The sequence below is a fragment of the Amborella trichopoda genome, chromosome 2, assembly GCF_054954075.1.
Source record: "Amborella trichopoda isolate Santa Cruz 75 chromosome 2, AtrichopodaSantaCruz75HAP2 v2.0, whole genome shotgun sequence".
NCBI classification, from domain to species: domain Eukaryota; kingdom Viridiplantae; phylum Streptophyta; class Magnoliopsida; order Amborellales; family Amborellaceae; genus Amborella; species Amborella trichopoda.
This window is the reverse complement of record NC_142337.1, coordinates 8,221,763-8,234,526: the sequence shown is the minus strand read 5'-3', so window position 1 is coordinate 8,234,526 and position 12,764 is coordinate 8,221,763. Positions and strand designations below refer to the sequence as shown.

At 33.5% G+C, this 12,764-nt stretch overlaps 1 protein-coding gene across 1 annotated transcript; it reads right to left on the bottom strand.

Moving 5' to 3' along the window:
* Positions 1 to 4,812: 4,812 nt before the first annotated feature.
* On the bottom strand, positions 4,813 to 9,520 carry LOC18443239 (tubulin-tyrosine ligase). Its single transcript, XM_006853431.4, has 2 exons — positions 8,881 to 9,520; positions 4,813 to 5,167 (listed from the first exon to the last, which is right to left on the bottom strand). Exons 1-2 carry the CDS (start codon positions 9,216 to 9,218, stop codon positions 4,963 to 4,965), a joined length of 543 nt encoding a protein of 180 aa, XP_006853493.3. The 5' UTR covers positions 9,219 to 9,520; the 3' UTR covers positions 4,813 to 4,962.
* Between the last annotated feature and the right edge of the window lie 3,244 nt (positions 9,521 to 12,764).

The window sequence follows — 12,764 nt, the reverse complement described above, 5'->3', positions numbered from 1 at the left end:
AATGTCACACCCCATATGGATAACGTCAAACCCTTCCTAATTACCAAAAATACTTGTATTAAAAAAAATGCTCTATGCACAAAATAAGGGTATAAAAGTGTCCAAAATTTGTTAAGGACAATGATAAATTACTCCATAGTATGAGTACCCTAACATAACCCTAAGTGATATACCTAAAAAATATACACTTCCTATAAATGATAAATACAAGATCTTCAATGGACTCCACAAAATTAAAAGATATGCTATTTCTCAAGGGTGCTAAGGATATGCTCTTTCTCAAGGGTGCTAAGATTATTAATCCTTTTGCGTAATAGCCTACGCCAAAGGATCTCGTGAAATTAAATTTTGTTGGGAGTGTAAGGCATAATGGAGACAGGGCTAGTTATGGAGTTCTTTTACAAGACAATTTTTATTTAATTTTATAGTCCTACCAGGGTGTGCTTCATCCTTGTGGGGCTAATTAAGTTGGAGTTATGGACCCTCATTGTGGGGCTAATGAAGCTGGGTTATCGGCCCTCAGACACGGTGTCTCTAGGCTACAACAACAGTATAATAAACTAGTCATTGAAGGAGACTAGGCCAACTTCATAAAATGGTGCAAAGCCCTTAGGAATGGAGCAATATTATGGAAAAGATTCTTCGATAGTTATTTTCAAGGAAGGCTATTATATTTAGCCATATCAATAGAATCACCAAGTAATACTTTGGCTAAAATAGCTATGCTCATCCAGTTGATAACGCTCTCTTTCCGATGTCATGAGCTTTTTGATAAATATAAAGGCCGACCATGGCCCTACTTTGCATGGGGCCCGGCCCAGTAGGGACCGAGCCAAAGAGGCCAATAGGGCTGGGCCAAATAAAATCTTAAAAAAAAAAAAAAAAAACAAAGGAAAAGAGGGTCAAGTGAGGCTAACTGAGTTTGTGCTGGCCCAGCCCTACTCTTTAAGCCGTGGTTTCTCTGCCCGACCCTTCCATTGGATTGTGGTTGCTTGGCCCTCCAACTATTTTTTGTTACCCAGACCCTAGCATTTTGGGACCGAGTTGACCAACCCTCATGCTATATCTTGTTGGCCCACTAGCTGATCGAATAGTATAAGTTCAATGACCTAGATTGAATCTGAATCGATATGATGGTCGTTAATGTATTTCGTATTTGAATTTTAATATTTTTATAAATCTAAATTATTTGAAATTTGAAGTATCCACTCTTTACATCAAAGCACACCTAACAAAAATATTAAAAAACTATTCGTAAAACATAAACTAATAAAAATATCCCTATAATTTTTAGAAGTATTTTGATTAATTTATTTTTTATAAATTTTTTTTAAAATATTTTTATTAGGTTCACCTATTTTTCAAAAATAGGTTCTCTAATTTTCAAAAGAATTATATTTATATAAAGAAAATTTGAAATACAAAATACAATTCTTTAAATTGACCCAAATTCAATATGCAAGCGTTTATTGTAGTTATTAGCTAGTGTGCTGATGTCAGTTCTTGCGAAATATCAAAGAAAGGATTATTAGAAGTTTGAATCGCCCGATGAAGTTCTCCGAGTTCTCTAGAACAATTTTCCCATAGACACTTTCTATTGGCAACGGACTGGATACCCGCCAGGTGCTCCAAATTTATATCTGGCTAATAATTCAAAAATGAAAAGGATATCTACCCTTAAAAAGTTAGATGAGAGCCTCAATACCGTTAAAAATTTTAGACGTCAATTCGATCCGAGATTATAGTATTATCTATTTGTTAAATCAAATATTATATAATAACAGTTAACTTAAGTTGCGATTAGTAAAGATCAATGTCTTAAAAAAGAAAGAAAAAAGTAAAAAAAAAAAAACGAACAAAAAAAACTAAAAGGTGTGGGAATGGGACGATCCAATCAGTTCAGAAGTCGGATCGCCTGATTCCCTGACAGAATTGTTGGTTTTTTTATGGAAATTGGGCCAATTCCAAATCCTAACAAGAAACGGGTTGATTTGGATATATTCTTGGTCCAGAATGATTCCTAATCTAAATCGGTTTTTGAAACGTTGGTAATAGTATAGATACACACCATTATTGACACAAATTATTTGCTGCATAATGAAATATTTTCCAAATGATGCAGTTTCTATAAGCCATGTGCTTCATGAAAAGTGTAACAAAGCAGAGGCTCACCTCAAATCCTCATCTTGAAAACGCATTGGGCATCGGAAATTTTTATGATAATTTTAAAATCATTTTCAACACTGATTATAAAATTTGAAGCTCAAAAATTGTATCCATAACACTTATTGTTAGGACAAAATGGACGGTTTAGATAATTTGTTACATTATACACTTTGTAAATCTTTAAATCCTTTTTTTGTTTTTTTACAACCACATGCTCAAGGCCTAGATAATCGATTTTGAAGGTTTTTCGACACCACAACTGCAATTTTCAGTGGGTTTTAAGGTGAGGCTTTACTTACTTATTTTTCCTTTTCCAAATTATTCCGTAATGAAATGAATCCCTAATTTCTTCAAAGTGCAATACCTCGATTGTAATCCATGGAATGTAACTATTACGACTACCACCTCTACGAAGCATGAAGATGAACCTTGGAAACTGTGTACAGCATGGGTGGCCTGAGAATTGAGAGCAGAGCCAGGTTCCCTAACAATTACCATTCCTCAAGCATTTTCTTTTGTTTTTCAAAAGAAAATAAGCATTTCCAGTGTTTTTCCTATGAAGAACTACAGTTTAGAATGGTCTACAGAACTAAAGAAAAAAGGAAAATTTTTAAGGGGTCTGGTATGGCCGCCACTGTACCTAAACTAAATGCAGCCCAGCTCTGTAAATTAATCTTGGATGAAGTTTCTAGGCTTTATGAAAACAAAAAAACTGCACGTCACCTCAAATCCTTATCTAAAAGCATTTTTGACGCTCGAAATCTCTATGATGGCTCTAAATTCAATTTCTTACGCTGACAATAAAATTTAAAACTCAAAAATTGGTAATGATCTTGTGGATATTTGAACACTTGTTTTTAGGGCGAAATTGATGGTCCTGAAAATACTTAAAATCCTAAATTTTTTTAGGACCATAAGTTGAGATGATCAAAGATTTTTAATACTTAGAATTACCATTTTCAATGAATTATGAGGGCTTTACTTATTTTGATAGGGCTGCAGCTCTATCAAACCATTTTCCATTTTATTTTTTCCCACCCACATGTTTAAATCCTCTCTGCCCTTAAAAAACTTGTATTAGAGCTCCTAAAATGGTGCATATCAAATTTTCTAGAGTTTTGTTGACGTAAACGGTCACGCATATTATTGGACCTCAAGAGGATGGATCTCCATTGTTCTCAATTTATGTTTTTTTGGTGGGTATGGTTTTGCATAAGGTTGCAATCTTAAACAATTAAAAGTAAGATGCACCACCAATTTTTATTACAAGATGTAAATTTGACATCAAAATTTCTTAAGATAGCCTAAAATTCTAATTTTTATAAAATTTTAGACTCCAAAAATAATTCAAATCAAGTAGATCTATAAACACACGAAAATCTTGAAAAGGTTCAAATAATGTGTTATATATATATATATATATATATATATATATATATATATATATATATATATATATATATATATATATATATATATATATATATATATATATATATATATGTGTGTGTGTGTGTGTGTGTGTGTGTGTGTGTGTGTGTGTGTGTGTGTGTGTGTGTGTGTGTGTGTGTGTGTGTGTGTGTGTGCACCTAAGTGCGTATTGTTACAGTAAACGTCTACGGCCCAGATTGAATCTGGGTCGACTTGACGATCACAGATGTTCGATAGTGTTTGAATTTTAAGTTTTTCCTATAAATCCAAATCACTTGAGGTTTTAGGTGTGTTCTTCAAAAATAGAATAATCTACGAAAAATATCAAAAAGAAATTACATAAAATAAATTGACCAAAATACCTCCGAAAAGATTCAGGGAGTATTTTTTTCACGAATTATTTTTTTTATATTTTTATTAGAAGCACCTTGATGAGAAGAACACACGTCTAAAATTCAAGTGATTTGGATTTGTAGAAAAAACATTAAAATTCAAAGACTATCGAACAATTGTGAGCGTCAGATCGCCACAGAATGGCCTAAATTCAATCTGGGCCATTCGCGTATGGGCTTATAATAGTAACTTCAGATATAGATATATATATAGGTGAAAATGAACAGTGATTTTGCCTACCCTCATTACCATTCAAACTTCATCGAATAGTCACAGTTGACCGGTAGTATTTTATTTTTCATTTTTTTTTTTTTAACAAATCCAAATTCCTTGAAATTTGGAGCGTGTACACATATTAGAGAGGTGCACCTAATAAAAATATAAAAAAAATAATTCATAAATAAAATTTGACCAAAATTCCCTGAACGATTACAGGGGTATTTTGATCAATTTATATTTTGTGAATTATTTTTTTCATATTTTTATTAGGTGTATCTCACTAAAATGTACACACACGCTCTAAATTTCAAATCATTCCGATTAGTAAAAAAAATGAAAATTGAAACACTATCAGACAACTGTAACTGCACGATGAAGTTTAGATGGTGATGAGGGTAGGTAAAATCACTATTTATTTTTGCCAATAGAAGTTTTTTAGTATTTTCCATATATATATATATATATATATATATATATATATATATATATATATCGAGGGTTTTTTTAACTTAAAAACAACTTTTTATAATGGATTTTTTAAGTGCACCTTAATTCTACATTTTAAGGTTGCAGACTTATATAAACTTTTTCCCTTTGGATGGGTTTTTGTTTTGGAATGCAATGCTCTTTCTACATATAATTACTCCAAACTCGTCTTTAACACAATTTTACCATGGATAATTACTCCAAACTCGTCTTTAATTCTAAAGAAGAGTTCAGTAAACAATTCTTTGATAAAATAAAACTTAAATATCAAACAATGACGTCTTTGAGAGCAACTAAACAACTGATGGTAGTGTTTCCCCCGCCACTTCCAAGACCACGAGAATTCCAAGTATAGTCCGGGTCGAGAGTTCCATCTCTATATACATAGTGCCCCTCGTCTTCAAGCATAGTCATGGGCAATCCCCGAAAATGCGATAAAGGATGGTCCAATATTGGATGCAGTGGTACGCCTCTGTGAAGTTAGGAAGCATACAACAGAGATGAGAGATCTAAACTAAGTACCACAAACTCCCCACCGGTCCATGTGAGTTACTAAACAAAGTCCAAAGTCTTTCAAAAGTCTTTAAAATAATATAAAAAAGTTAAGTAAAAATTTGAAAAATAATAAAAGTAAATTCAAATTTAAAACACTTTTAAAATTTTAAAACAATTTAACAAAAGTAGAGAAATATAAAAAACAAAAAACAATTTACAGCTTAGGATAATTTTCAGGCCATTTTCTTGGTCTTTTCATATTTTTAAAGATTTTCTTCACTTTTTTTATTTTTGGTAGTTTAGTGGTAGGAACTGAATTTGAGATGTACCATTGCTTGACGTCAACTGCCAACCACTTAACTGCAAGCCCAAGCCCACTTCCTAAACATTTTATTTACATTTTAAAATTGGAAGGTACAAGGATACACTCAATAAAATTAGAAACCATATGTATTCAATAAAATGACCAAAATACCTTTAAATGTTTAAGAGATATTTTGATTATTTTTAATTATTTTTTTAATTTTAATTGAATGCACCCTATAAAGATGCATTTACCCAATTTATGAATGACATTTATAAAAATAAAAATAGAAAAGAAACGATGAAATCAATACGTAGCCCTCAAATCTGCCCACTATTGAAAGGTATTTGTGCATACTTAGGGTCCATATAACTTCTCTCAATTATACACATGATACACTATACTTTTCCTATAGGGTGCGGTCTCTATAAGGTCGCAACCTTAAACAATCCAATTAACGTGCATCTACAAATTTTATCATAACATGTAATTTTCTTGTAAAAAATTCTTCAGATTATTTTAAAATCTATTTTCATATCTAATTAGAAAATTTTAAACTCCAAAAATAGTTAAAATCAAGGAGATCTATAAACATATGAAAATCTTGAAAATGGACCGCCTAGATAATGTTTTGAAAGATGCACTATTTCTGAGACTCAAAAACTTTTTTTTTTATATTCATACATCTCGATGTCGAGATGATCAAATAGAGGGTTTTTCAACATTAAAACAACCTTTTCGATAGATTTTGAGGTGTATCTGTAATTCTGCATTTTAAGGTTGCAACTTTATATAAACTTTTCCCTTTCCTATATCAGTAACTTATAGAAGACACGCATTATAAGGTTACATACTTTCCCTATAACAATATCACAGAAGAATAATAGAAGGACACGGTTTCTATGCAGCCAGCTCGCATATTGCAAAAACGCGGGCCTGGCAATAAATATATTTTTTAAATAAAATTTGATCCTAATTTTTTGATAATATATAATCCTTTCACATGGCAACCATGAATACGAAAGAAAAAAAAAAATGAAAACTAAAAATAATAATAAAATTAAAAAAGCATTTGGACCGTTAATTACACTTGTTTTTTTTATGGACGGCCTATTTGCATCCATCTTTAAGATAGATGCTTTATATATCTAGACTGCATATTATCGGAATGCGGTCCAACATGCATAAAACAATTTTTCATAATAAAATACATCACATTGTTGTTAATTGCATAATGTATTGGAGGATGTTCATGTTTCTAAAACTGTGGACAATGAGGAATTGTCAGATGTTGAAACTGATGGGATCTTCTCAGTCAAGTCAACCTGTTTCATTGGTTTGTAGGAGGTTGAAACTGATGGGATCTACTCGGTCAAGTCAGCCTATTCCATTATCTATCACGATCAAGTACGGTGGAGTTCCCCAAATTTAAAGGGGATTTCGAGATGGAAAGTAGCACATAAGATACGAGCTTTTGCATGGATTATGTTACTAGGTAAAGTTCTAACTTGTGACAATCTAAGGAAGAGAGGTAAAATCTTTGTTAGTGTGCCTCTTCTGTAAAAAATAATGCGGAGAATGGGACCACTTATTTCTTCATTGCCCTTTCTCTTCTGTGATATAGTGTTGGGCTATGCAAAAGATAGGAATGTCGCTAATATGTCCTAAATCACATGTGAAGATCATGGATCATCTCAAGTTGATAGGGATACCGAAAGTAGGATGCATGATTTACGATATTTTTAAGGAACTGTGGCTGGAAAGAAATAGAAGAACTTTTGAAGATGTTTCCTTAGAGGTATCAGGGGTCAATAGTAGAATCTTGAACTCAGTTTGGAGCTAGTTTAGTATCTCAAAGGAAGGAATGGGGGTTTCAAGGTGGATGTTGACTTAAATGTGGCTAATACCACTTAGTACTTTTAAGTTGTTAAGGTGAAACCGAAATGTAGAGGGAGCCACTATTGTTAGGTTGTATAAAATTGAAATTTGATGGGTCTATCTCTGGATAATAAGTTGCCACTTTATTGTGAGGTGTTAAATTTTTAAGGAAAGGCAGATTGGTGGTTACTATGTGATTCATGGAGAATTGTTTAATGTTATCAGTTGGTACAAACATCTAGGTTACTGTAGCGCCTAAGATTTCTACTAAGGCAGGTTTTAGATATAATATTGTTTTAGATATTATATCCTAGTGGAGAGTGACATTCAGGGCGTGTTTGATAATAGGAAGTGTTTTTCAAGAACTTGGAACCTACCTAATATTGTTCATGTTTGGTGTTTGATAAAGAAACAGAAGTTAAATGGGGGGACTTCACTTTACTTTTCATTGTTAAAAAAATTCTCACCAAAGGTCGGAACTTGAAATTGGAAATTTTTAAAAAAATTCACCCCGATATGTTATGCCCTAAAACATGTTATTGCCTTCATCGCCCCAACGAAGCTAACTCCTCTTGTCCTCAGGTCTCTTGCCCTCCGCCCGATCAACCTAAGCAACTCATCCTCGCCCTCATCGCCTCCATTGCTGCAAACTTGAAGCTCAGAAAAAACTACAATGAATTTTTTTTTTCATATTTTTATATTTTTTAGAGCTCAAAGAAGATGACCCTAAATAAAAACAAGTGCTGGCCTTGCTGGGCAGAGTTTCAGCTGCGGCTAGTTGGGTCCGCCTCTTTTATAGAGAGGCCAACGTTATTGTGGATGGATAGGCTAAGAGGGGTACATCTTTGGATTCTTTGGTTGTTTTTGAGTCTTTACTTTGAATCTTGTATTGTCATATTTCTATTATCTAATAAAACTAATACTCGTCACAAAACAGAAAAGCATAGAAGACACAAAAATTGGTTTCAATAGTAAATTGGTTTTCATATTGCTGACAATCAAAGTCCCAAAAAAATCAATAAATCTATAAATAAATAATAATAATAATAATAATAATATCCAATAATATGTGAACAATCTTTGAAACTTGGGAGCAGGAAACAAGGTCAAACTATCAAATAAAAAGCCACCAATTCAAGAAATATGAGGACTTCAGCAACCAATGCTTTTATTGGGATAGTTTCAGCAACCAATACTTGAGAGTAAATTTATTAGCATTAGTTGACTTTCAAAAACCAACATCAGGGGTACAACCTTCATTCTATACATCTATATTCATGAAATTTCTTAAAGAAAAAAGAATGAATAAAAAAAAAAAGGAAAAAAAATCTCAAGTCCCCATCAAGTGAGATCTGAGAAGGCAATTGTGAACTAAAGAGTACTATTACACCTATAACCAGAAATATAGATTAAATTTTCTACGGCAATGAACTCTTATGAAAATAAAAATAAAAATAAATAAATAAAACTTTAGGCAAGGGAGTCAAAAATGAAGGAAAAATGGTTACCTAACATGGAAGTGGTCAGCAATGTCCGGTAGGCCAAGGTAGAAGGCCACAGCATCACAAAAGGCCATGTAAGTGTGGATATGGAGGCCATCGATCCTCGGACTCGGAAGCCTAACCAAGCTCCGATGGTCTTTAGGTATCCACCTACCTCGAAACCGATACTCCTTCCACTCGTTGTGTGTTGCCGCCGTCGGCTCTTCGGCTACGAACCCGAGGGTGGCCATGATGGGCTCGAGTTCATCCTGTGTCAAGATGGGCCTAAAGGTGTTGGTGTGCCATAGTGCAAGCTTCCTGACCAGCCCTGCGCCCACAAGCTCCTCCATCTTCATTCTCATCATTCTCCCCTTTGATTCTTATATGAAACTACAGAGAGGAGTCTCTCTCTCCACGTTCAAAGAAGGAAGACTCACTCTCTCTCTAGAGCATCTCTCTCTCTCTCTCTCTCTTAACTGTGGAAGTGCATGGGGGGGCTCGCCATGAGTAATATTGAAAACCCTAGGCTTTCAGCGCCTCTCAAAGAATCTGAGGGCTTTGTCCCCCTTTTCCCTTTGTTTATGTGCTAAACTTTGGGAGTTTTTTTTTTCCTAACATTGGATAGAATCCCCATGTGATTGGATGTATTTGGATCCAATTCAAATTGGACTTGTTAGGGCCAAGGCATCCCCACCCCTTAAATTTGGGGAGACGGTTTCTCTAATTGATCCACTAGAAGAGGAGCTTATGACATTTGGAGGATGTTTTCTATGCACTTTTTTTTGTTTGGGTGGGCATTTGTGTCCACATGCTGTGGACATTTAAAAGGTGCTAATTCCTAAAACTCTTTTCAATGGTTCAGATTGACCAAGTCTCATCAAACGGCTAACAATGAATTTTTTTTTTTTATTTAAAATTATATGAATTGGAAATTTGAGCTTTAGCTTTGTTTTATAAGTAATTTTTCATTAAAAATAATAATAATAATAATATTGGATGAAAATATTGATCAAAAAAATTTAAGGGTATTTTGGTTATTTTCTTATCTATTTTTTAAGCTTAATGGTCTCATCGTATACAATCCCTATTTTTAATACTTCAAAAAACTTTTTTTCTCATGTCCATATATCTTTGAAGTTGAGATGATCGAATTGAGGGTTTTTCAACATCGAAATAATTTTTTTTAATAAATTTTGAAATGCACTTTAATTTAATTGTTTAAAGCCTCACATTTATATAAACTTTTTCCTTTCTAATTAGTGCTTTTGTTTTAAGGGTAGGGTATAACCTTTTTTTTGGAATTTTGGATGGTTTCTTAGTTTGCATGCATTTATTATTGGGAAAGCTTTACATGTAACCCCACGAACATATAAAGTACGAAAAGTATGCAATATGACCATTTATTTTTTATACAAATAGGTAAACAATCACCGTTAACTGTTAGATTGAATGGATGGTTGCGGACGTGTAATTGTAGTTACAAAATACAAAACAAAATTTTTTGAATGTTGTGAAACACTTTCATCTATTGAATTTTACATCCAATGGCTAAAAATCATTGTGACGTCCTTGCACAAAAAATAAATAGCCTTATATGATATAATCCCTATAAAATATTTGTGACCCCTACTAACAGCCGTCAGATCTGAGTAGATGGCTAAGATAGCTTGAGTCATAATATCACAAGTTGGTTCTCGAGCGTCAGATCTTGATATGACGGTTCAAAGTGTTTTATTTTTAATATTTATTCTACAAATCATCTTGTAGTGAAATTTAGGGCATCCATACATCTAATAGGAACACACATGATAAAATAATAATAATAATATTTCACTTGATGAAAAATGACCAGAATTTTCCCAAAACTTGGACATTTTGGTCATTTATGTTCAAGAGAAATAATTTTGTTTTATTTTTTTAAGTGCGCCCCAATAAGAAGATGGGACACCCCAAGTTTCATTAAAAAATACTTTGTAGAAAATAAAATCAAATCAAATAGTGTTTTAATGTGACATTGTGACGTGAGCAATCTTAGCCTTCAATTCAAATCCAAGAAATTAGATATAATTTATTTGTAAGTGGGATCACAATCGCTACCTAATACAAACAAGTCACAGCCAAAAATAAGGAAAGGATTCGATAATAAAACTAAGGTATAAGAAAACTAAGTATAGAGAGGCGAGGAAATAAACTGAAGTTCAAATTTTCAAATGAGAAAATCTACAATAAAATGCCTATTTGGAGCCGTATGGGAAAGGAAAAGAGGACTGACTTGCTTGGGTTTATTGTTGTGGCTGGCAACGGGCCAGGCCAGCCTCTAGCCAAGGCTGGGCTAAGCCCTATCCGGGCTCGACTGGGCCAGGCCAAATAAAATGAAAAATGTTATGAGAGAGCAAAAGAGAATGAGGGCCAGGCCTGCGTTCACCCAGTCCCAACGCGGCCCTATCATTAAGTTGTGGTCGTCTACCATTAGGACCATATTTTGTGGCCCAGACCCTAGTTTTTTAGGACTAATCAGGCAGGGCCGAGCCACCCGACCTACTGCCGACCCTATTTATTGCATATGCTTTCCAAGGCTATTGCTCGGAATTAGAGTTGATTTCTACGACCGTGGGTGAATTCCATCAGGAAACCTTTTGGAAAACCCGTTTGATTTCATACTTTGTTGGGTTATAGAAAAGTATAAACTACGTCTTGTGCAAATGTCATTCCTTTAGAAAACTTCCCTTCCAATTATGGAGATAGATTTAAGATATCAAATACATCTTAAGTCATTCTAGAGGCATTTTGATTTTTGCGATTTTTTTTTCAAAAGAAAAACCATCTACTCTTAATCTACGTGAAAATGGTGTTCCAATGCTGAAAAAGCGTACAATTAATCATCTCGATCTTGACATATATGGGTATGAAAAATGAAAGAAAGACCTATGTAATTTTTTTTTGGAGAATATATATATATATATATTTTTCACCCCCTTCTTTTAGCAAAAGATAACTTACAAGTGGTCTTTATTACAATAATATAAATTTCAAAATAAAATCAACATACCAATAAAACCAAGATCTTAACAATTTGATGTCCTTGAAACAACTATGTACTATGCTTGAAAATAAAAGATAAGATTGCAAGAAACAAAAAGAAGAGTGATGGAGATTACCTCAACCAGGCTTATTACACCCCACACCGAGTCACCACCATCCGATGACGCGGGATCAATGATCAACCTTCAATCTCAACCGAGAAAGTAAGTTTAGGCCAAGCTACACCAATAAAACATGAACTCACTTGATCACAAAATCAAACCCTAGGTGAATTCTCTTAGCAACCTAGTTTGAGAGAGATAGATTATTTTTGCTAAACCCTAAAACCCCTAACCATAAATCCATAGTTAAGAGATAAGATAGAGAAGAACTTCATAACCTAAACCCTTAGGTTCTTTCACAATGTGGGAGAGAGAGATCAAAGATGAGAGAGTGGTGCGTGCCCCATTTGGCTTTTATGAGAGAGAGAAGCTTTTCTTAAGAGAGAGAGAAATTCTAAGTGGAGCGTGTCTTTTGTGGGATATGAGAGAAAAAGATAGGAATTAGGTACTAGAGATTTTTGGGTAGAGACAATCTCTTTTTATAGGCTTTGAATAAAATTAGGGTTTCTTATAGTTTTCATTAGCTTGCCACTTCTTATGAGATTGAATATGAACCATTGATCTTGGGTGACTTGTGAAGTGAGAGATTTGAGTAATACATTCCATAAATGGGTCAACAACATTGTGGAAGGTGTATGAACCATTATCCCCTTTCTTAAACCATTTTCCCATCAATATAAATTAAATCTAATCAAAATATTGTGCATACCATAAAATAACACAAGTCTACTCAATCTTTCCACAAAATCTTTCAAAGAGATATCAAGT